This window comes from Podarcis pityusensis, assembly GCF_964106645.2.
Source record: "Podarcis pityusensis genome assembly, chromosome: 3".
Classification (NCBI taxonomy): Eukaryota; Metazoa; Chordata; class Lepidosauria; order Squamata; family Lacertidae; genus Podarcis; species Podarcis pityusensis.
The window spans coordinates 98,510,706-98,536,831 of record NC_138026.1 but is presented as its reverse complement, the minus strand read 5'-3'; the positions used below and the strand labels follow the sequence as shown (position 1 = coordinate 98,536,831).

General features: G+C 45.9%; 1 protein-coding gene across 6 annotated transcripts in view; it reads right to left on the bottom strand.

Moving 5' to 3' along the window:
- Positions 1 to 26,126, bottom strand: part of KCNH1 (potassium voltage-gated channel subfamily H member 1) — a 227,407-nt gene that overhangs the window by 164,120 nt on the left and 37,161 nt on the right. For 4 of the 6 annotated variants that reach the window (XM_081000504.1, XM_081000505.1, XM_081000508.1 and 1 more), the window contains exons 4-6: positions 25,387 to 25,515; positions 16,806 to 16,924; positions 14,689 to 15,084 (exon numbers count right to left, since the gene is read on the bottom strand). In XM_081000504.1, the coding sequence (XP_080856630.1) occupies positions 14,689 to 15,084; positions 16,806 to 16,924; positions 25,387 to 25,515 (644 nt within the window). The remainder of the gene's footprint in view (positions 1 to 14,688; positions 15,085 to 16,805; positions 16,925 to 25,386; positions 25,516 to 26,126) is intronic. The other 2 variants (XM_081000507.1, XM_081000509.1) reach the window with 1 other exon arrangement.

Here is a 26,126-nt window from a genome sequence, read left to right as displayed (position 1 = left end):
TACTGATGTCTTCATGTCCTTGCAGACGGAGGCCGTGTCTGTGCCAACTTAGTATCTGATTTACTCCCATTTACCTCCCCACTGACAGGTGTAGGTGCCAGGGGGCAACTCCACAGCAAGAGGTATCTGACTCCTCTGCCAACCTGCTTGACCATCATCATCCCCCCCCCCCAGATTCTGTTCTCCATTCCCTAGACCAGTAGTTTTCAACCAGTGTGCCGTGGCACCCTGGGGTGCCTTGAGGGCAACACTGGCCTCTGTCCTTCTTTCCTTCCCTCCCTCCTCTGATGCCCTCTTGCCTCTCAAAGTCTTCCAGGGTTATTTGTTGCAGCAGCCCTGGCTACTAGCTCCCCAGGAGAATGGTGCCTCTGGGGCTGGCCAGGGGGTGCTGGTTGCCAGGAGCTGAAGCAGCTTCCGAGCAAGCAAGCAAGCGGGCGAGGGAGTCTAGCCAGCCAGTCCACCATCCCTTGCTGTTGGGAATGAACAGACAAGTGGGAGACTCGGCAGGCAGGCAGCCAAGTCCTGCACTGGCCTTTCTTGTGCTTCCTATGTGCAAGGTGTGCCTGGGAGCTGAGTGCCCAGTGCTGAAGGGGAGCCTTTCCACCCTGCAGGCCCAGCAGCGCCCACTGCTGCCTCCCAAGGTAAGGTACTGACCTAATGTTCACCTTTGGTCAGTCTCCAATGGGCCACTAAGGCTGGGTGCAGCCTCTTCCCAGGCCCCTGTGTAAGGAGACACCTCTTTTGGGGGCAGGTGGGGCAGCTCAGAGGCCAGGGGTGGCAGCTGCAGCTGCCTAGAGGCCTCCCAAGGAGAGAGAAGGAGAGAGGAGGCTGAGGAAACACTCCACAAAGAAGGGTGTTCAAAAAAGCGTGAGAGGCTGCCAGCTCTGCAGGCAAGGGGTGACAGAACTGGGCTCCTGAGACCCACAGGGGTGCTGCAGAAAGAATGCACTTGGTCAAGGAAGGCATGGACTACTGACCTCCCTGCTCTCAGACACTTCTTGGTGTCCCAATTTCACCTTCCCCACGTTCCTCAGGGTCACCCAGTTCCAACTCCCTGAGCTCCTCCAATTCCTCCTCAGGATTCAACCTTTCCTTCCATTATGGTTCCATGGGGCTCATGACATCTACAGAGCCATATGGAACCACTGTCATGCAGTGACCTGCTACTGAAGGTCAAAGCCAACTATAAATACTGGTGATCCTTTGGCAGCCAATGGAGTTATAGCAGTGATTATGAATGGACAACTGTCAAAAAAACAAAATAGCCCAGGTTTACCTTTGCGCTGTTCGGTTTTTGCTGTTTGTTTGGAATGAAGGAATAGGTTCTCTTATCAAAGAGACAGATGGCATGAAATGAAGAGGGATCACAAACACTTTAGGATTCTGATAGAGCAGAGACTGGGGCTAAAACAATATGAAATTCACTAAAGGCAAGTGTAAGACACGCCATCATGCAAAAAAGAAAGGAGGCGGCAAAGATTCAAAAATGGATGAGCGCAAGTGCTACTTTTGAAAAGCAGTGCATTCCTAGTGGAAATTATAGCAGAAAACCCACTATACAGTTGAAGGAATCCGTTCTGGAAGTCTGTTTGACTTCCAAAACGTTCAAAAATCAAAGCACAGCTTCTGATTGGCTGCAGGAAGCTCCTGCAGCCAACCAGAAGTCGCAAAAGCCCCGTTGAACATTCAGCTTCCAAAAATAGTTCACAAACCGGAACAGTCACTTCCGGGTTTGCGACGTTCAGGTTTGGGAACTAAGCTGTTCGACTTCCAGGGTACGATTGTATTTCTAAAATCCCATGCAGAGTTAGTTCCATTGAGCAATGTAGGACTTAGTCTGAGTAAACATGAATTGGATTGTGCTGTAAGAGTACATTTACGGTGTGCTGCTTCTGCGTAAGACTAAGGCATCGTTAGCAAAACTGGTATATGAAAAGCCGGGAAAGTAATTATCTTTTTTCTCTTTAATTTTCAGCTATTGTTCTATTCTAACAATATAAGAAAAGACCTGCTGGATTAGGTCAATGGCCCATCTGGTCCAGCACCCTGTTCTCACAGTGCCTGTGCAAAACCCGCAAACAGGACCTGAGCGCAACAGCACTCTCCCTAATTTGGATTCCCAGCAACCAGTATTCTGACAGTGGAGTTAAATTACGGACCCTCCAAGTGTCTCTGTTTCCAGGGATGTCCCTGATTTAGAGAAGCAGTCTGGTTTCTGATTTGATCCTGGAATGTCCCACTTTTCCTTAGGATGTCCCTAGTTTCATTGAAGAAATGTTGGAGGGTATGGAGTTATCCAACCCCCAAGCTGTCTGAAGGCAATCCTGCACAGCGAAGTTTTTAAAATGTTTTATTATGTTTTTATATATGTCGGAAGCTGCTCAGAGTGGCTGGGGCAACCCAGTAAGATGTGTGGGGTATAAATAGTAAAATTATCATTATGGAATGGGACAGCCTTGTTTTCTTCGGAGAAATGTTGGAGGGTATGAAATTGTAACCATCACGGCTGGTAGGAATCATATCCAATTTCCCCACCCTGCCATATTCAAACAGACTAGGAATGGAGGAGCTGGAAGGGAGAGAAGGACCAGCCGCTCACCACCCTAAACTAATGAAATCTAAAGGCCTTTCCTCGCTCCTCATCCCATTCACTACTTTTCTCCTCTGACTCTGAAAAATTGGTGAGATACCTCATCACCACCACCAGTTCACCTTCTGCAAATCCGGGGAGCCATTTCCCAATAGCCCTAGTCTGAATAAATAAAAACACTTGGGATTTGAACTTTTACTTATGCTGACCTAAGCAAGACGCTAAAAGCTTTGGACGGCACACTGGGTGGTGAGTGGAGGTGCTAGAATTGTGAAAAAGGTTGTGCTGGGGTTTTTTAAAACTCTGAGTGACTCACGAGAAGGCAAGAGTTCACCCTGTATCTTTCCAGTGTCGAAGAAGACTATTTGTACGCTCACTGTAGCAAATGAAATACAGACAAGATTACCAGCAAAACAATCGCTGAGGGCACAAAATACCAAATAGCCTGTAGGGTGAATAACACGGAGCCCATATGGTGAGCCATAAAACTCCTAGGGTGACCTTGGGAAAGTCACAAGCTCTCAGCCAGACAGGCTTGTTGTGAGGATCACTTGGGGTAACCTTTAAACATCTTGCCCCAAGCTCCTCAGAGGAAATGTGTGATACAAATGTGCTAAACAAATTGATTCGGGTTACACCTGCAAGCACTGAAGAAGTCTTAAATCCCACAGTGTCAATTTTCTAACTAGATTTTTCATAGATAAGGCACTCTTACCTTGCTGTACACTCTACAGTACATGCCAGCCCACTAACTTGACCAAGCATCAAACCCAGTTCATCAAGGGCTATGGTAAAAGTATTAAGCCAGCACTGTTACTTCCAATCCTATGCTTCAGGGACAGGGAAGCTTCAGGTCTGCAGTTGTCACTGGACTACCACTCCCATCATACCTGATCATTGGTTATGCTGGCTGGGGCTTTTCTGTGGTGGCTCCCCAATTATGGAATGCTCTCTCCAGAGAGGCTCACCTGGCGCTATCACTTCATGTCTTTAGGCTCCAGGTAAAAACATTCCTCTTTACCCAGGCCTATGGCTATTAAATAATCCATGGCTTGAAAAAGTGTGAGGGACAGGAAAGAAGCATTTTTGTTAGGGATTCTAGGACAAGACCTGCCAAGAAAAATAAAGAACTTATTTATGTATGCTACAACAGCGGCAAGAGTTTTGATAGCACAAGGATGGAAGAATGAGGAAATCCCAACGAAAGAACAGTGGCAAGAAAAATTGATGACTTATGCAGAACTGGCTAAATTGACATACAAATTGCAAGACAAGGACAACTATGACTTTAAAGAAGAATGGGAGCTTTTTACAAACTATCTAAAAAGACAAGAAAATGAACTGGACTCCTTGGCAGGGTTTGAATATACATACACAAAATTATTGGTTGATAACATGATCGATAGATAATGTAAGGATATGTGCAAGTTTATAACATGCAGAGAATAATTATGTGCTGAGAAATCAGAGAGAGGAGCTGAGGGAAGTCTCTGTGGGGGGAGAGGGGCTGGATGGGGGAAAAGGGAGGGAAATAATGAAGACGATATGTTTTGAAATTTTTGTTTTGCTGAAATTGTTAATAAAAATTATTTTAAAACAAATAAATTGTTTGGGATGATAGCCAACTAAGTCATATTAGGAGTTAAGCGACCTCCAAGTATGACTAACATTGCAGTACAATGCTAACTACGTCTACTCAAAAGTAAGTCCCATTGAATTACCTGAGTACAGCCTTAGTCTTTAATGTGCCACAAGACCAGCTGCTGGTTATCCTACAACTGCATTCCCTATGCACAGTGCTCCCCCCCCCCCCGGGGGTACCTAGGGGTATGCAATACCAGCACCTCTCTTTTTTTGTTAAAAAGTGTGGCCCTTACTGTAACAACTTCATGGTGAGTAGCGGCACCTATTTTTCTAGGTGGGGGAGAAGCACGGCCTTTGCACACTGTAGGCATACCATCATTGCAATACAACATGGTAACTGAGGGAAGTAGTTTGATTGTGTGCGGTTTTTTTAAAAAAGAAAAACTGCAAGCCCTCCGATTTTTATAAACCACAACAAAAAGCATTATCTAATCCCCTCAGTGCATGACAGAATATGAGCAATTTTAGGAAAGTATGGAAAGAGAAGACTATTTATATCTTTCCTGAGCCAAATTAAAACTGGCAAGGCTATGACAGATTCACATAAGTTCACATTCTCAAGCAGTCCCCCCCCCTCCATAAACAGAATATAGAAATATGTTCTTCCCATTCCAATGCTATGCACCAGGGACTGCCTATGTTTTACTCTCATTCTTATTTGTTGTCTGTTGAGCACATATAATAGGGGGAAATACTTCACACTTCTTGTCTCATTCGTCTTCTCTCATCTCTCACCACAGCTCCAGGAAAATTCCCAAGGCTGCGCAATTGGTCAATTAAATGGCTGAGCTAATCTCCTGGGTCCAACTGCTATAGGTTGTTCAGTGGAACAGCTAGCTTTCATTTGGGTCTTTGCCACTGTTGTTTTGACCATTTATAATTATTAAACTATTCATTACCATTGCTGGATGCGATTTATTATTTGCTGACATTTTGCTGGGTTGATTATCTTAAAAAATATATTTCATGTTATGTGAAATGGAGGTTTGTGTTTTATGTTAATTGGTTTAAAGTATTTGTTTCTTAACCATTTTCATTCTGGTTCATTCAGATTGAATTCTTGTGGGGTGTAGTTTTTGCTGCATGCTTTTTTCATTTCTATGGGTTGCAAACTGCCTTGAGTATAGCAATGCAGAAGGATTAAATTAAATTTAAAATGACATTCGCAACATCAACCCAATTAAAATCTTGTTTGATTTTAAGAGCATAAAAAGATAGTTCTTAATCATTTCAGCTTTCTCTTGAATTGTGTATGGTATTATGCTCTTTTTAAAAAGCGGGAATTAGGATAAAGAGAATACATGAATTACCAAACCCTTACCGACTACAAACTGGGGGTACCCATGTTCTAATGTTCTAACTCCTTGATGCTCAGGAGTCACACATTTCTCTCCTTTCTTTCCCTGATCCCTCTTCCCATTTCACAGCTTTATGCTTGTGTCCATTGCTCTTCAGGTAGCCATTGGACCTTACTGCCTTGGTCAAATTAGTCCAACTGCCTTTGGGCTGTTCAACATGTCCCAAGACACTCACTACCTTGACACAGTGGGCCACAAAGAACAACATTCCTTTCTATGCTGTTTAAAGTGTTGCTCTGACAGCCCCTTTCCAAAGCAATGCCAACATAACAAGCTCAATTTGCTCTTCTTTGACAAATGATATCACCATATATTATCCCTGGGGTGTAATTGAGACCTTAATTTCTTTCGGCTTAATATAGACTGAGAGGCTTATGTAGGTTGCTCTGCTTTGTCAAGTTTTTTTTTTTTTTTTTTAAGTTAAACATTGTCAGTTGATGCAGAAATAACACCTTTTCAATAGCAACTCGGAGATAAATCGTCTTTTCTTCCTGCTGCAATAGGGGATTGGGTTGTGGGAAGATTTAAAGTTGTGCTGCACATACTTTGCTTTAAGAGGTCTGAAGGTGTTACTTCAGAAGTTGGATCTTTTCCATGATGGCACCGCCAAACTGGTGGAACGTCCTTTCAAAGAAGGCTCAGCGATTGCAGTACACTAGGGCTGGGCAATATCCGGTTTTCAATATCGCAATATATCACCAGATAAACATCGTGATATAATATATCATAATGCCTGAAATAAGGATGGAGCTATACAGAGGCATCAGTTGGGTTCACAGTTTTTCCCCCATCATGATTTTTGCATAGCACACACACAAACACATCATGATTCGTGATATATTGCCAGGTCAAAAATTATGAAACTGATGTCACGATATGGACTTCAAACTGGATTTGGATGATATGTCGATATGTCGCCCAGCCTTATGGTTCAATGCTTTATTTATTATTTTTTTACAAGGTTACTGATAACTTTTGCGTTCTGCTGGCTGCTTAGGAATGGTTGATTCAGGCAACAAGAAGAGAGAGTGTGGCTTACAAAAAGGATGGTCTGGTTGCCCAAAGCAAAAGCTGTGTGCTCCAGCATCTTCCAAATGTAATGCAACTTGCAATACGGTATTTTCAGACATCACAAAATAATCAAACAAATACGTTATGCCCCATAAACAAGCATCGTTTCATAAACTTTGGAGTTGTTTTCTGCACTGGGCTTGAACTATGATAAAGTATCCCTCACCTGAAGAAATAATAATAATGAGGCACACTTATACAAAGCAAGTTTCCACTTGTATTGGAATGGGAGATAATTCTATTAACAAGGCCTTCGGGCCAACCCAATGTATTGCCCAGTCTGTGAACATAGTAGTTTTGCAATACTTCACTCGCTATCTATTCCATCTCCTTTTCTGCTTTCTGTTCAAATTCTGAGATCCACCACTTCCCCTTTCTCAGACTACATGACATTTGTTTCTACTGAGGTGAAGGTTGTGCTTTGTTTTCTGTGCTTATCCTCCATTACTTTAGATTGGAAGCCAAACATCTTCCTTGCCTAACATCAAGCTTTTCTCTAATTTATTTGGTTAAGCAAACGTCGCTTCGCTTGTATTTCCTGCTTCCTCCCCTGCAGTTCCTCTGGTAGGGCATGTTGATGCCATTGGGGCTAACAAGAATGAAGAATGGCACTTGATTTAGCTAATGCCAGCAAGTCATCTAGCAGCATGGCTCATGCGAGAGCAGCCAGACCAAGAATAATAATTAATTAAGAATAAGTCTGCTCACAGTGAACCAGGGTTGGGGAGGGGGGGAATAGCTTTTGCAAACTGAGGGACACCTTCACTTCTAAGAAACCTTCCACATACCAGTTGTGGGCAAGGCTAGAGACAAACATCCCAACATTCCTCATAAAAATAGGGACCTTTCCTACTCCCCCCTCCAAGTGACGCTCCTCAACCCACCCGCCATTCTACCCCCTCCCACAGAGCATTTCCTATCAAAAGAAGGGCAAGTGCCATCACTGCTACACCAATGGGACACAGTCTACACACCCTCTACTGCCTTGAAAAAACCCCTTAATCTCAGTTTTGTTTTATTACATCCTTTGGTAGATTTGCAAAAAGTAAAACACACCAATAAATGAATTTTAGAAAGGGGCGAGATTCAATGTGGACACACAAAGTATTAAAAAGAAAAAGACTCCTTGCACCCCACTCTGCTCCCCCTTTCTTCCCACCCAGAGCAGCTGTGCCTTCTGCCTGCACTTCAGAGCCGGTGGCGGCCTCTCCTCCTCCTCACCTGCCCTCCAGCAGCTGCTACAGGCTGCCCAAGAGAGGAGACTGCAAGCAGCAGCCATAGAGAGGCCGTGGAGAGGCAACAGAATGCCCCCTTGCAGCTGCCACCACTCAGGACAAGCATGGCTTATCCTCCTCCCCAAGCTCCGTGGTGGTGGCACTGGCAGGGAAAATTGGGACATTCCAGGATCAAATCAGAAGCTGGGATGGTTTTTGTAATTCCAGAATTGTCCCTGGAAAATAAGGACACTTAGGGGGCAAGCAGTGGTGGAGGAAGGGGGTGCGGGGTGTGTGGTCTGCCCCGGGTGTCATCACTGAGTGGGGGTGACAAAATGACAAAAATATGAGGAGGTTTTTTAAAAAAATTGGGCTCACGAAACTTTTTAGTTCAGTCAACAAACATAGAAGAAGAAGAAGAGGAGGAGGAGGAGGAGTTTGGATTTGATATCCCACTTTATCACTACCCGAAGGAGTCTCAAAGCGGCTACCATTCTCCTTTCCCTTCCTCCCCCACAACAAACACTCTGTGAGGTGAGTGGGGCTGAGAGACTTCAAAGAAGTGTGACTAGCCCAAGGTCACCCAGCAGCTGCATGTGGAGGAGCGGAGATGCGAACCCGGTTCACCAGATTATGAGACTACCGCTCTTAACCACTACACCACACTGGCTCTCCAGAAAGGCGGCTGGCACTGGGTGCCACACTGCGGGGGCTGGCACTTACCATGGGGCCTGAAGCGTGCCGGAGCCACACGTCTCTCCTGGGAGTGACGTGGTGGCTTGGGCGCCTGCAGGCATCACGCTGCCTGAAACAGCAGCGTGGGGCTTGCATCTGCCCTCCACCTCTCTCTCAGCCACCCTACAGCTGAGGGGGAGGCAGTGGAGAGACTCCACACAGCTCACCCCACCCCCATGGGCCACTTGCCCCGCCGCTGGCTGCAGGACGCACTCGCCGCATCAGGCACCCAAGCAGCTAGTTACGCCACTGGGGGCAAGGGGGGGTGCAAAAGTGGGCAGAGCAATGAATGTAGATTTTACCTTAGGCTCCTTTGCCATGGATTTCCAAACAGGCAAAAACACTCAGGAAGTGAAGCAGAGCCAGTGGCCTAAGAAGACATCCAAGAGCTAAATAAAGCCCTGGAGAGTCACATTTAGCCCCCAGACCTGAAGATCTCCCCACCCTGAAATAGGTTATTCAGGGGAAAGAAAGGTTTCAAATGATGGCGCGACCTCTCCTGAAATTTGCACTGTAACTAGCATGCAAAAGCCGCTACATTCTATAGACAGATGGTAAACAGGAAAGCAGAAACCTTCTGAGTTAAATCAGTTGTACTATATCTTTATGCATTAGAGGAACTTGTAGCCCAAAACCTGTACCCAAGTTTGCTTACTTCCTCCCTCTCAATCTATTTCCACCTGCCTTTTTAGCTTGTAAGCCTGAGGGGACTGCCTTTTTTTTTTTTTTTTAGGTGATTTGTAAGCTGCACTTAGAGCCCCTTTTGACTGGGATAAAAGAAGAATTTGACTAAATAAACAAATAATCTTAGGAGTTGGGGGTTCTAGACTCCTCTAATCCCTGGATCCAGCAAGTGTTGAAAGCTAATCAAGCCTTCTAATTCTGGGAAACAGCCAAGCTAGCTTTCTGGATGAAGTGACTCAGTGCGAGACAGCAATTGGGAGGGGCTCCCTCCCTCAACAGATAAAGCCAGAGCTTAGAGTAGAGAGTTTGGGCAGTGATTTGACATAGAAGCAAAACAGCAAGTTGGGGAGACAGAAAGACACAGCAATGATTGCTTTTGAATCCAAGGCTGTGGCTATAGGAGAAACAAGACTTTCTTGGGGTGCTAAGGCTGTGAAGCCCTCCATCGTAAGCTCAGGTTGTATATACATGTAAAAAAACAGTATATCATAAAGACACCACAATCTCCGCTGCGCCTCATTTCCAAAAGGAAACATGAACCCTGGGAAAGTGCCTGTAGCTGCTGGAATCTTGCACCACGCAGAGACTGGGGTAAAGGTAAAGGGACCCCTGATCATTAGGTACAGTCGTGACCGACTCTGGGGTTGCTGTGCTTATCTCGCTTTATTGGCCGAGGGAGCTGACGTACAGCTTCCAGGTCATGTGGCTAGCATGACTAAGCCGCTTCTGGCGAACCAGAACAGCGCACGGAAACGCCGTTTACCTTCCCGCCAGAGCAGTATCTACTTGCACTTTGATGTGCTTTCGAACTGCTAGGTTGGCAGGAGCAGGGACCAAGCAACGGGAGCTCACCCCATCGCAGGGATTCGAACCGCCAACCTTCTGATCAGCAAGTCCTAGGCTCTGTGGTTTAACCCTCAGCGCCACCTGCATCCCAAGAGACTGGGGTGGTGTGCAACAAAATTATTTCCTTCTTCAGTTGGGAGACTGATCATCTAAATGCTCTCCACTGCAGCTGCCCTCCCCAACCAAACACACACACACCCAGAACGAGCATGTCAGTGTGTTGTTTCCCACCATCTTCCTCTCAGGCCCACCAGAGGAAAAGCATCACCTAGAGAATCAGAGAATGCTAACACACACAAACACAAACACACCAATTAAATGCCCCATTCAGAAGGGGCTGAATATTTGGAGGATCAACAGACCCTGACTGGTGTCAGAGGGAGAAATTGAAATCCTCCAACATCACAAAAGTTCTCTGTGAGGAAAGAAAACAGCCAGAGCAATGAATCAAAGATGTAGTGATGCACAATCACAGAAAGATAGTCCTATAAAGCTAGTGATAAATTCAAGAATCCTACTGGCTCCAGAGGACTGTAAACCTGACAGTACACAAAAAAGAAGAAGCCCATTGCTGTATCAATACAGATGAATATGTGGATCAGATTTGAAAACATTAAGTTTGAGGTGTTGTGAAAATCAGTCTCTAATGGGTCATGTAGTCATGTAAAGGTTTCACTCATTTACTTGCTAGAGCATGCCAACAAATCAGATCTGAGTCTGAGTTTTTAGCACAGCTCACTTAATCCCCACACCCGAAAGTCAGTCAGTTGCCATGATGCATGTGACTCAGCCAAAGGGGCTGGAAGCAGATGCCTGTGCTGGATTTTGTTTCTGGGCAGGGGGAAACAAGCAGGCAGCAGTAGCAGATTTGTCCCAGAACTGAACTCAACACACTTACTGAGGACACATTCATGCCATATATTTAAAGCACTAAGACACCACTTTAACGAGTCATGGCTTTCCACCAAGAACTCTGGGAGCTGTCGTTAGTTAAGAGTGCTGACAGCTACTAGGAGACCCCTATTCCCATCCCAGAGCTACAACTCCTAGAAGGGTTTAACAATCAATCCTTCTTCTGAGGGAACTCTGGGGCATTAAGAATAAGGGGGAAGCCCACAAGCAAGTGAAATGTATATGCTTGGGAATTTAGGATGCTGCCTTATATTGAGTCTGGCCATTTATCCATCTAGCTCAGTGTGGTCTACAGAGACTGGCAATGGCTCTCCAGGATTCCACCAGCATTCTTTTATAAATATATGAATACGGTACCTATTTGTGTGATGCTGGCACAAAACCCCCTGAGCAAACACTATGCAATAGAATGAAATATCATTATCCCCCCCCCATCTCTCTTCACCCCCTCTCCCCTCTCTTCTTCCCCCTACCGTATCATGTCTATGACAGCAGTGTCTCATACCGAATGCAAATGAACTGTGACAAAGACTCTATGAATTGAAAGTGGTATGCTATACAGGCAGCCCCTGTTTGCGCACGTTCAATACGTGCATGACTGTGTAGATGCGCATCGCGCTGAACTCAGAAGTGACCCAGATGTCATTGAAACGTCACTAAAAGGGCAGAATGGGGGTGTTAGCAGGCTTTTCCCATGGGTTTCACTTCTACACAATTTCACCTGCGAATGCATGCCTCAGAACATAAACAGGGGGCTGCCTGTATGTACTTTTTTGCTTCACAAGGAAAGCTTTAATAAAAACTAAATTTTAAAAATACAGTCATACCTCAGGTTACAGACACTTCAAGTTGTGTTTTTTCGGGTTAGGTAAAAGGACCCCGACCATTAGGTCCAGTTGTGGCCAACTCTGGGGTTGTGGCGCTCATCTCGCTTTATTGGCCGAGGGAGCCAGTGTACAGCTTCTGGGTCATGTGGCCAGCATGACTATGCTGCTTCTGGCAAACCAGAGCAGCGCACAGAAACGCTGTTTACGTTCCCGCCGGAGCGGTACCTATTTATCTACTTTCGAACTGCTAGGTTGGCAGGATCAGGGACCGAGCAAAGGGAGCTCACCCCCTCACAGGGATTTGAACCGCCGACCGTATGATTAGCAAGTCCTAAGCTCTGTGGTTTAACCCACAGCGCCACCAGCGTCAAACCCGGAAGTACTGGAATGGGTTACTTCCGGGTTTCGGCAATCAGGCATGAGCAGAAGCACAAAATCACGCTTTGCACATGCACAGAAGCACCAAATTGCAACCCGCGCGTGCACAGACGCACCGCTGCGGGTTGCAAACACACTGTGGGTTGCGAATGTGCATCCCGCACGGATCATGTTCGCAACCCAAGCTTCCACTGTAAATGAATAAAACTGACCCAAAGAAGGGGGGAGCAGTATTTTCTCCCAGCCCCGAACATGCAGATGCCAGGTATTGAACCTGGGACTTTCTGCATGCAAAGCAGATGCTCTGCCACTGAGCTACAACCCCTTCCCTTACACACCCACACACCAGGCATCAACATAGTACAGCTGAAAAGACACCCAGCATATGGAATCTAACATGACCCAGAGACACCGCCTCCTACTCACAACTCCAAGCAGCCAAGCAACCACTTGAGCAACGTCAATGTAGCCTGGGAAGGCAGAAATTTCCTTCTCCTGTAGAATTGCCTGTTGACGAATCCAGAGCTGAAGCCTCATCTAGTCGCTGCTTCTTCCGGTAGTTACTTCTCAAGCAGGCAGAGCCAGGTGTTCCCTTTGCAGCATCCGGGGCGGCCCATCAATGAGGCGAGGTCAAGCCATTGGCCTCAGGTGGCAGATCTGACCACCCGACCCTGCCATTCTGCTGCTGCCAAACCCACCAAAGCTTCACCCACACTGCCACTGCGCCATTGCTCTCACTGTTCCCACAGCACCAGTGCCACTGCCAATGTGTTGCAGTGACAGTGCGGGCCCAGCTGCAGGTGAGGGTGCAGTGGCAGCGGCAGGGCGGGCAGCAGTGGGTGCAATGGCAAGGCCAGGAAGGAAGGAGGGATGGCATCCAGGCCTTTTGCCTACAACGGCAAAACATCCCAGGCTAGCTCTGGCAGCATGGCAACTCTAGAATTTGTTTCTTAGCAAGGTTCGTCAAGTTTTTCCATGCTGCATTTTTCAAAAAGTTGGTTAATCATTTGCTTTCCCGCCCCTTGGCTTTTGATAGCTGTTGGTTCGATGCTGGATGGGAAACTTTCAATGGTCTTATACTTTCTGAATTGTTAAAATGTGATCTGGAAGAGTGTGTGTGCATGGCTAATCTGCTCCACTTCCCAGTGGGGAGGAGTTGTGGTGGACCACGTGGCCACCCACTCCCCACCGGGGGCGGGGGACTTTGTCCCCCGTTGCCCAGGGGATCCTGGCCACGTCAGAGCCCAGTCGGCCAATCCGCTGGCTGGGGGCGGGCATGGCCGGGACAGTTTAAACCAAGGAGCGAGCCAGAGGACTTCCTCTTTGGCTCCCTTCCTCAATCACCCGCCCCCCCCTCCCGATTTGCAGGTTAGGCACTGGCCTTGCTATGGACTTCGGTTGGTTGCCTTGGTTGTCCAAGGGGCCTGGTAGGAATTTTTCCACTTGGCAAATTGGCACTGGCCACTTGGTTTTCGCCTACCTTGTAGCAATCGTCACAACTTTGTTAGGGTTGCGGTTAGGCATTGTTTGACCTTGTGTGGGGGAGGGGAGGTGTGGCCATCACCTGCCCCTCCATGCTTAAGGGTATTCTGTTAAAGGAATCCGGGGGTGTTGATCTTGTCCGAAGCCCGGTCAGGGGCTAGGGCCATGACATGACCCCGATGGGAACACCAGGGGAAGCTCAAGTTGGTTTGCATCGACAGGGCTCGCCCTACCAGTGGTTTACCCTTACCGGACATCCTGCGCAGCGGGCAGGAGTCAGATATAGTCGGGTCCAATCAATGCATAAGCCAATACCGCTCACATTCTGTAATTCAATAAAGTTGTGGCCAAATTTGCCCAATAACTTAGCCTAATATCTGTATCCTTGTGTGAGTTATTTCCCAACGAGGGGGTGGCTGCAGGGTCTCAACACGCAACTGTTTAATTGCAACCCATCTCTAGCATCTTTTGAGCCTAATATTTTAAGACAGATGAAGTGCTTGCTGAAACTGGAGAAGCCATCAAGCAAACATGGGGCAGACAGTGACTTTTTCAATCAGTTTTGGCTATATATTTTTTGCATTCATATGTTACAGTGATAAAGAAAATAAAGCTGCACAAAAATGCTTAATGAATCTGGGGACTAAAGGTCATTATATAAATCTCAGTCTCAGCATTTCACGAGGTATTAGCTTATTGCACCTCCCATTACCTGTACAACAAACAAATCTATAAATACTTTTGTGAAGTACTATTGTGAATTGATTGCAATTTCTTGAGAATTTGCAATCAATTAGCGGTTGCAGCCTAGGAAGGCAGAATGACATTTATTTAAGCACATGTGTAGATGGAGAGCAACTAACCAACTTTTGGTTTAAAAAGCCATTTTTCTCCCCAGTCAACCGATCTTGGTAAATGATTAGATGGCAAGTGGAAACAAAACTCACCTCATCAACATTCTCAAATGCGTTGATCACATCATACGGCAAACAGGACAGAAGGTCAATGACAAACCATGTCTTCAAGTAATTCATGCGAATCAGTTTTGGGTCAGAGATCACTTCTCCAGCTGGCCCAACAAACGTGGTGTGGAAATTAAGCACAATGTCTACCAGAAAAATGACGTCAACAATGCTGTCCACTACCAGCCAGGCCACATTGTTCTGTTTCGTTTTAAAGGAGACGTTGTAAGGGACCAAAATAGCCGTGTAGAAGGTTAAAATCAGGATGACCCAATCCCAAGTGGTCTTGAAAACACAGTAATGTAAAATGATATGTGGTGGGGTCTTTGGTGCCTCTTGCTTGTACTGAGGGAGGATTTCAGAGCCCAGTTGCAGGACCTGCTTGGAAAACAGTAAGAGGGAAAGCCTTTCACTATTAAAGAAACAAAACAGCATGCTTCCCCCCCCCCCCCCCAATTATCACATGGGCCATCTTTCCTTAAAATAAAATAAACAGGCTCATGATGACTCATAGAGCAATCCTAACCATATCTATGCCTTCTCCTGAATCAAGCCATTGTTCCATTTAAGCTCTGCATTGTCTTCACGGACTGGCTATGGCTCTCCAGGGGTTTCCAGCAGGAGACAATCCCAGCCCTACCTGAAGATGTTGGGATTGATGCACAGCAGATGCTCTAGCTTTCTTTCTGGATGCTATAATAATTATTTTTATTTATTTATTTATTTATTTATACCCCGCCCATCTGGCTGGGTTTCCCCAGCCACTCTGGGCGGCTTCCAACAAAACACTAAAATACAGTAACTATTAAACATTAAAAGCTTCCCTAAACAGGGCTGCCTTCAGATGTCTTCTAAAAGTTTGGTAGTTATTTTTCTCTTTGACATCTGGTGGGAGGGCGTTCCACAGGGCAGGTGCCACTACCAAGAAGGCCCTCTGCCTGGTTCCCTTCCCTGTAACTTGGCTTCTCGCAGCGAGGGAACCGCCAGAAGGTCCTCGGTATCTGTTACAGTTGCTCTTGCAGACTTAAAATCAAGTGTCGCTCCTACATTTGTAGGACCATTAGGAGACCAGAAGCATTATGGGCCCCTCAGCACGGTTAGGCTGCACCCAAAACACATCTGACCCCTTTCAAAGTCCCCTTACGCTCTTTTTCCTCTACAACATCTACTGGTTCCCAGTGTGCTGGAATGCACTGGAGCTTAGACGTGGGTTCGGCGATATAAAAATAATGAATGCAGTATTTAACTGGCAAATAATTATACACATCTCATATGTGCAGAATATACTGTATTATTTACAATGAATTCACCAGCTGTCCTGGTTTAAATTTATGTGAAGTCTAATCTGATGTACCAGTTTAGCAAGAAATTGTCTAGCAAAGAGTATATGGCCTACTTAAAGCGGAGGTAAAATCCTGAACCGCAGCAGCATTGCTTTCTATGACAAAGTCAACGCGCTGGCTCTCTGCTTGGACATTTACTTAACGTTTCCAAGTGTTAGCAAAGTCAAAGCTATGCAGGCATTTATCAACAAATCTTAGATTTGGCAGATGCATTCTTATAAGGCGCTCCAAGAGCTGCACCAGTTCAATGCTTCCAAATGTGGCCCACCCTTGAGGCCAGGTGAGGCACCTGCTTCAGGCCCCAGCATTTAAGGGACAGGATGAAGGATCTTGGGCAGAAGACCTGGCTCAGAATAGACCAGGGAATGAGTCTGCCTCCTCCTTGCCACTGCTGCTGCTGCTGCTGCTGCTGCTGCTGCTGCTGCTGCTTGAAGACTTTGTCTCCAAAGGGTATTGTTCTGGCACCATGATATCATAACACTCAGAGGGCACTAGAGGCCCAGTGCGGTTGTGAAGATTATCCCTGCCCCTGCACGCCTTGAAGTGGCTCAACTTGCGACACTTGACAGATACTGATGGGATACTAGCTGCAGCAGGTGGAGTTTGTGGGCCCCTATCAATCCCCATGATTTCCCACCAATTCACTCCAAGCAAACATCCCGCAAATAGACCTCCCTTGTCAATGGAATTCAGGTGAGCTGTTCCCAAGAGTCGGGCGCTATTGATTCAAGTGGGCTGGCAATAATAATCGCACGTTACCTCAGCAAGCCGGGAGTGCTTGTGGACGTTCTCTCCTTTCTGTACGCTTGGAGCAAGCTGCTGCAGGACTCCCCGACTGCTGGTGAGTGCACGGGTTAAGCGAGCAAACTTCCCCCAGCCTGAAGGCGATACAAGAAATTGCACAACGGTTATTACAAGCAGCCAGATATATTGTGCAAAGCAATTCTAGGAATATCCTGAATCATCCCCATTGTTCTGTCCCATCAGATTTCCTTGAGAAATAAATTATTTTCCCTTGCTTTCCAAAAGAGGGACGGTATTTGTCTGTGGTACAGAAATAAATAAAAAATAGCCCTCTGTATACTTGAGATTACATCTGTGAAATCTAGTGGGGCTTAATTCTGAGTAGACCTGCATGGGAGTGGGAACTCTAATCTGAAGTAGCCATGGCGGAAATTGAAGCAGGTCAGTCTTTATCCCAGATTAGATAACACTTCTGGCTCAGCTGTGTCTGTAGCAGCCCTGGCTCTGTCCACTGACAGATAACCCCTGCAAGAAAGGCAGTTCTCAACAGGAAGGGGGGAAAGGTTACCCACCCCTGCTCTAATACATTTACTCTGCTGTGTTCAATAAGAAGGATTCTCTTTAATGAAGTAACACTGCGATGTATAATGGCTCATTAAAAACAACCAAGGGAGTAATCAACCAAGCAGTGATTTTGTGTGACTTCTATTCATTTCACTGAAGTGACAGGAAATAACTATCAGTGTTTGGACGGCATCCAGACCATCACCACTCCTGTCACATTTCATTTCTTATTTGTTCCTCAATGTTTCTATCCTGGTGCTTATATGGTATTATTATATTATTATATTATATTATATTATATTATATTATTATATTATATTATATTATATTATATTATATTATATTATATTATATTATATTATTATATGGCTTCAGTCCCTCTTCCTCTCCAACAATAAGCCAAAATTTGCACAACTGCAGCTATGCCCACCTCTTACCACCTTTCTCCTCCAACAAATGAGACGCAGCATGGTGAAAAGTAGAGTTCCAACCCTCGGATTATATTGTGAGTTTGCTGCTTTCCAGGACCATGGATTGGGAAGGATTAGCTCATTTGTTTATACTAGGAATATGAGAATTCATTGATGAAGTATGTTGGTGAGGCGCAATGTCAATAATTCTGTATAAACTTGGGTTTATAAGGCTTGGGAGGGTATAGCTATCAATGTAGACCTGATGGCCCTATTCACCTCCAGAATCAGAAGCAGTATGCATCTGTATACCAAAACATGAGTATAGAGCATTCTTGGGCGATTGTATCCTACTGGGGGGCTTCCCGTGGGCATCTGGAGGGCCACTGTGAGAACAGAATGCTTTGGTCTGATCCAGCAGGGCTTTTGTAACATTCTTAATGCACGGGAAAGGACATGGGACACATATATACTAATTAGACCATGGGTCCATCTAGCTCAGTGTTTCCCAGACTTGGGTCTCCATATGTTTGTGGACTACATCCCTCGCTAGCAAGACCAGTGCTCAGGAATGATGATAGCTGTAGTCCAGAAGCAGCTGGAGCTCCGTATTGTCTACACTGACCGGCATTGACTGGCAAGCCAGGCTTTTAGGCAAGAGTCTCTCCCAGACACCAGGAGTTAAACCTGAGATGTTCTTCATGCCAAGCAGATGCTTTACCATTGAGCTACAGAAATTGAGTGTGGGTAGGGCTAGGGTCAAGAGGAGGGTAGGCACAAAAGTTACATGCATCCCAGAACATAGCACTGTTTGCAGCCATGTAATGAAAGGTATTACACACAGAGAGAGACTAGGAGTTTACTGTGAATGAATGGTAGCAGATCACAGAGTATGATGTAGACTGAAATCTTCTCTTTGCATGATTGCACTGGAATAACTCACTTAATATTACAGTCCTATTGCAGGTTTCAATTGTGTGAAAATTGCTCTGTCTGCATGGAGAGGAACTCCCATTAGCAGCTTGCCATGTAGAACATAGTTGTATTTTCAGCTAGCTACAAGGTGATTCCTTGTGTTTATGCAAAGAGTAATTGGAGGAATGAACAACTGCCATGATAACTAAGGCTTGCTGACTCTGACACTGAAGGTGCAATCCTGTGCATGTCTACTCAGAAGTAAGTCATTAAGTTCAATGGGACTTACTTCTAGATCAGCGTGCTTGGACATGCAACCTAAATGCATGGTGGATAAACTGTATTAACCACTGGTGCTGTCCGTGGTCCTGAAACTAATGGCTTGCTTTACAGGCCTTTGTGTGATGATGAGGCAACAGGCCATATTGTTTTTAATTTGTTCTAGATTCATACAAACAAGCAGCAGCTTTTTGAAAGAGAAGGGGGGCTTTTTGCTCAAATGGCATGGCTTCAAACACAAGACAACACTAGCAATGAGAGTTCCCATTCTAAAAAAAGCATCGTCTAAGTGCTTTATCTCACTACAGTCCCTGTATAGCACTGCCTGGTTTTAGATAAGAGAAAGGCTGGAATATTATAGAAGAAATAAGAGGATAAGAGTTCTCATCATGCATGTAAAATAGCAAGAATGAAGAGAAGAGAACCGGAGGGAAGGCTAAAATCAGTAACATCTATAATGGAACAAGGACTGGGAATGTCCCCTCGCACCCTAGAATGCAGGAATCCATGTTTACATTCTCTTAATCTTATTACAACACATCACTACAGAAGCCCGAGGAGAGGCATGGCTGTCTCCCATACACAGAAAATAGACAAGGACTGATTATTCTCATTAGTCAGCGAAGGCAAATGAAAGTGCAGCAGACTTAAGACTATAGCACAGAATGCCAATAGCAGGTGAAACAGTTCATTATTTTTAGCAGTGGGGTGACATTAAAGGGAAGAAGAACTTCCAAGGCTGGGGCTACACAAAACCAGGCTCTGTCCACGTGGTACAGCATGAGGATCCAACGACCTGTGACCCTAGATTTTCTGCGAACCTGGTGCTGCCCAGTCCAATTCATACTTACTCTGAAGTCCCATTCAGTGCAGTAGGACTTACTCCCAAAGAAGTATATGTAGGTTTACAGTTTTAGACCTGCTGTTTTTTCTTCTTCAAACAACAGCTTCCCCCTCCCTTTGCCACATTACAAGCTGCTTTTGAAATGAGGAAATTTCAACATTAGATCATTCTGTGCCATGGGAAAAAGTGAGGAGGCTGCTCAAATACCTTTTGAAAAGTCCAAAACTGTGCAGAGCTAAGTCTATTGTGTGAACCTCAGCATTTCTCTGGATCACAGCCTGCTAACATGCACATTAGTAAAATGCATCCCCAAATCTCACATTCAGAACACTAAACCTCATGCACAAGCAACTGTTTCCAACACCACCTTGACCAGGGCTAATCAATGGGAAAGGGCTTTAGCTTAGTGACAGATCACATGCTTTGCATAGAGAAGGTCCCAGGTTCAACCCTCAACATCTCCAGGCAGGGCCAGAAACCCTGAAGAGATGCTGTCAGTCAGTGTAGACAATACTGAGTTAGATGGACCAATAGTCTGATTTGCTTTAAAGCAGATCCCTATATTCCTCTTGCTAATCTGCTGTTCAGGAGTGTCACCACATTCAGGGCTTTTTGCCCTGAGTGACCGATAAGCACTGGGAGCATCCAGCGGTCAATCAAAGTCTGGTTCATTATGACAGTGAACAGCTCATCCAAGCCATGAGCACGACCGACTGTTACTCAGCACAGACTGCATTCAAGTTAACACGAAACCTTTGGACTAAGATGAATTAATTCTAAACTCAGCTCAGAACATAAGAAGGCCTCTTATTCTCCGTCAGACCACTGGTCCAGCTAGCACACTTTATTCAAGGTAGGGCTCAGTCATCCTCAGCTGCTGCACGACCCGAGTGCAACTCCCCTGGCAGCTCCACAGGGAAGAATTGTCAAAACCTGGGCTGACCATTTGCAGGCTTCCTATACTTTAAGAGGACTTCGTGATTCAGCTGAGCCTTGCTTGAGCAATAAGATGCTCCTGGTGTGTTCCTGCATCCTTGGATACTCTTGGGGGTTTTTATCCTGTCTCCTGTTTGGTCCTGACCTCCTCTCCAGTCCTGAACACTGGCTGACCCCACAGCAGAATGCTGAGGCCCATATCCCAGGCCTGCCATTGTTTGACCCTCAACTTGACTCTGGCGCATGGGACAGGAACTGTTATCAGATTGAGGGCCACATTCCCACTTGGGTATTCTTCGGGGAGGGGGCACATCCGGTGGCCTGAGGCAAAAGAGGGCAAAACCTCTGTTTTCTCTTTCTTTCTTTCTCTCTCTCTCTCTCTCTCTCTCTCTCACACACACACACACACACACACTCCATCCAGGCAACCAAAAGGCATTATCAAAGTCTGATGACATATTCCAGCCAAGCAAAAAGAGATTGTGAAGCAAGGCCGGGGGGTGGGGTGGCCTGGAGAGAGAAGGTGTGACTGAGGAGGAAGCAGAACATAGGTTGAGTCCTAAGGGCCAGATAGAGGGGCTTGCAGGGCCACATTTGGCCCCCCAGCCTGAGGTTCCTCATGCCTACTTATAGTGCCACCACTCGTCCCCTCCCTCAAGGAGCAATGACCTCATGAAAGTGAGATGGAAGGAGCAATTAAAAAGGGAAATAGGAAGAAAGATGCAGCATCCAAAGCTGGAGTAAGCCCAGAATCCTTCCCAAAACTTTTATGGAAGAGTCCAGGACTCATTACGACCTACTGTGGGGCACCTAGTTGGGTCAGAAGCGGCATATGCACAAAGCTGGGATTTGCATCACAGTAAGGACTCTTACATCTCAGTCTCTCTCCCTCTCGTAACTGCTCTGGACATTTTTTTCAAGAACCTACATTTAGTACGTGTCCTTCTACAGATTCCCATTTGTTTCATTTACAAGGTGATCATAGGCAGCTTTAAAAAGCGAATCAGCTCTGTGATGTGCATCCCAAACATTAGCTGATAATTGAGAAGCTTATGGGGGACAGCAGATCTATAATTTCTTTAAACATTAGCATTTCTAGCATCTGCGCTCGAAATGAACAGCAGCTTCTTCCTGCTGTTTCATCTGTCTCCCCCTATGTCATCTCAAGATAATAGGCCCCTCTTCACTTTCCTGAATTTTTCTGTCCCTAGTCACTAACTAGGCACACATCTGCTTCAGTTACTCACAATCACTTGGGCAAATCAATAGCTAACCTTTTAATAGGAAGCTACTCAATAGTGATGCCAGTTTCTGTCTTTGGTTACATTAGCAGTGATCACAGCTATGTCACACAAGGAGCCAGAGATCCTAACCTTCCCTAGTTACTTATTGAGTGGATAACTGCTTTTATCTCCTGTCTTGATTTAAATGTAACTTCATTGAGGCCTGTTTTAAAGGATTGCATTTGTATTGATTTATATCATACTTTATCGTTAAACCACTTTGAGAGCTTTGTCTAGGATTTAATTTTGCAATCGATAATAATAAACAACAGTAGCAATCCTGAGAGGTATGCATCACACGGAGAAACAGTAGCTTCCTGAAAGCCATCTAAGACAACTTCATAGCTGAGCAGGGATCTGAACTCGAGTTTCCCAAATTCCAAGCACAACAACTCCTCGCTGGGCAGCTTTCTCTAGACTGCTAAATTAAAAAAAATATAGAAACCCATCCTTAAAGGGGGTAATGGGGACCCCTGACCATTAGGTCCAGTCATGACCGACTCTGGGGTTGCGGCGCTCATCTCGCTTTATTGGCCAAGGGAGCCAGCGTTTGTCAGCAGACAGCTTCCGGGTCATGTGGCAAGCATGACTAAGCCACTTCTGGCGAACCAGAGCAGCACACGGAAACACCGTTTACCTTCCCGCTGGAGTGGTACCTATTTATCTACTTGCACTTTGACGTGTTTTTGAACTGCTAGGTTGGCAGGAGCAGGGACCAAGCAACGGGAGCTCACCCCATTGCGGGGATTCGAACTGCCGACCTTCTGATCGGCAAGTCCTAGGCTCTGTGGTTTAACCCACAGCGCCACCCGCATCCCTAATACAATACTGCCTACTCTGATTGGAAGTAACTCTCCTGGGTCTCAGTAAATGATCCTTCTAACTGGTGATGCCAGGAATTGAACCTGGGATCTTCTGCAAGTGCTAGAAGGAAGACCAGCTCCCTGCTGCAAGGCCCATTTCCACTTGGCCTAGGGGGCAGAGCCCAGACTCACCCTGAACAGCTAAAAGACTCCCGGGAGGCCACTGGGACATTGCTGGAACAACTCTTGGGTTGGGGCAACTGGCTAAAATGTCTTAAACAGTTCTAATTTTGGTTCCTCTTATCTGCTTTTGTTGGGTTGGTGTTGGTTAAATGTTGAGTTGGGGTTGGTGGTTATTTAAATTTGGGTATCACTGTAATATGGTGGTTGTTGTTGTTGCTTTCTATTAATTTATTAAAGGGACATGGGTGGTGCTGTGGTCTAAACCACAGAGCCTAGGACTTGCCCATCAGAAGGTTGGCAGTTCGAATCCCCGCGACGGGGAGGAGCTCCCGTTGCTTGGTCCCCGCTTGCCAACCTAGCAGTTTGAAAGCAGTTTGAAATAAATAGGTACCGCTCCGGCGGGAAGATAAACAGCGTTTCCATGCGCTGGTCTGGTTTTGCCAGAAGCAGCTCAGTCATGCTGGTCACATGACCCAGAAGCTGTCTGCGGAGAAACACCGGCTCCCTCGGCCAGTGAAGCGAGATGAGCGCTGCAACCCCAGAGTCGTCTGCGACTGGACTTAACGGTCAGGGGTCCTTTATTAATTTATTAGTTTGTTTGTTTGCTGTATAGACTATTCCGTTTTGTAATATTTGCTGTTTTGTTGTGTTTTTATATATGCTGTGAGCTGCCCAGAGTGGCTGGGGAAACCCAGCCAGATGGGCGGGATATAAATTTATTATTATTATTATTAGTAGCAGTATTATTATTATTATTATTATTATTATTATTATTATTATACATGCAGGACCAATTCCTGGTTTAAGGGAGCCTTGGGAAATGTCATATGCTGCATTTCCCATGGCTGTGGTCACTCTCCCTCTCCACCCTGATGGATAGTCAGGTGTGCACATTTCCCCCCACTGTCAGTGTCTCTCCCTGCTCCCCATTGCTGAATGCTCCCCCGCCACACAGGGACACACAGACACACACACAACTGCTAGGCACCTACTTGCTCTTTCCTTCTCCCAATTCTTGGGGAAGTTTACCATGCAGCCCAGAGGTCAGTGGGAGTGGTGGTGGGGTGAATGGCAGCAACAGATCCTGGAGGCACTGTGAGGTGTGCCAGGCTACTGCTGCCTCCTTTAGTGGGCAGCTATTTAATTGCTGCACAGCTGGCTTTGCTGCAGTGTATCGCAGGAGCGATGCTATGCCAGGAGCAGACCAGAGGACACTGTGAGGAAATTTAAATGGTGGCTCCTTGAAAACATCAGCAGAGGCCCTTTTCTCTCAGTGCCAGAAAAGTTTTAAAGGGATGCTCCTGGTTCAATGGAGAAATGTTTCAGAGTTGGTGGGCCCTGCAGGGGTCTCAGAGGCCAACCATGGCATGTCCACTTGCAGTGTTATAAAGGTAAAGGTAAAGGTAAAGGGACCCCTGACCATTAGGTCCAGTCGTGGCCGACTCTGGGGTTGCGGCGCTCATCTCGCTTTATTAGCTGAGGGAGCCGGCATACAGCTTCCGGGTCATGTGGCCAGCATGACTAAGCCGCTTCTGGCAAACCAGAGCAGCGCACGGAAACTCTGTTTACCTTCCCGCTGGAGCGGTACCTATTTATCTACTTGCACTTTTGTCGTGCTTTTGAACTGCTAGGTTGGCAGGAGCAGGGACCGAACAATGGGAGCTCACCCCGTCGCGAGGATTCGAACCACTGACCTTCTGATCGGCAAGTCCTAGGCTCTGTGGTTTAACCCACAGTGCCACCCACGTCCCTGCAGTGTTATAGTCCCTCCCCATTATTCTCTTAAGGCCACATTTGCACCACACATTTGAAGCACTGTGATACGACTTTAATCAGTCATGGCTTCCCCCAAAGGATTCTGGGAGCTGAAGTTTGTTGAAGCTCCTGAGAATTATTAGGTCAATCATTCCCTCTTCTTTGGGAACTCTGGGTATTGTAGCTTTGGGAGGAAACTAGGGGTCTCCTAACCACACTCAGCGTTATAAAGGCTTTTAACAAATACATTGATTTGTAGTTACTTCAGTCTGATTCTTAATAATTCTATGGACAGAGCAAAGAAATCTATGCGAAATTAGGTTACGCTGAATTTTTAAAAACCAGAATATATAGAGTGGTACCTTGGTTTACAACCATAATCTGTTCTGGAGGTCCGGTTGGAAACCAAAATAGGTTGTAACCCAAGGCGTGCTTTCACCAATGGGGCCTCCAAAAACAAAAAGGGTTGTAATCCAAAAAAAAAGGGACAAGTACTTCTGGGTTTGATGTGCTTGTAATCCAAAATGGTTGTAATCCAAAACGGTTGCAAACCAAGGTACCACTGTATATATTTAAAATATGCATTTGTGTTCCCCCAAAAAAAATAAAGAGCCAAGAACAAACCTTTGCACGAATCATCCTCTATTGGCTGCTTGAAAGCTGTTATGTCACTGAACGTGCAAAGAAACAAAACAACTTTGTCCTGTTCATTTCGAATTGGAGCAATTTTCACAAAGAACCAAACAGGAGTCCCTGGGGGGAAAAACAACACACACAAAAAACTGGTCAATGACATAAAAGCTGTATAGCATGCCAACCATATTGTTTTACGGGGAGAGGCATTGCTTCAGCAAACAAACAGAAGGACAAAAGGTTATATGGTGGCAGCAGAACAGCAGAAACAACTGACTGCAAACATATACCCACTTACCTGGGAATGTGTCCCATTGAATTCAATGGGGCTTACTTCTCAGTAACTTGTACGGCATCAGTGGACAGCATGTGGTCCACAGGTCACATTCACCCTTTGACTACTCTCTGTGAGGCCCACCAAGCCCCAGGGAGCCCCACCACACATCTAAATCACAATTATACCACTTTAACAGCCATGGCTTCCCCCAAAGAATCCTGGGAGTTGTAGTGTGTTGAGGGTACTGAGAGTTATTGACTCTTATTGACTGGGAGAGCCAGTGTGGTGTAGTGGTTAAGAGCAGTGGACTCGTAATCTGGTGAACCGGGTTTGATTCCCTGCTCCTCCACATGCAGCTGCTGGGTGACCTTGGGCCAGTCACGCTTCTCTGAAGTCTCTCAGCCCCACTCACCTCACAGAGTGTTTGTTGTGGGAGAGGAAGGGAAAGGAGAAT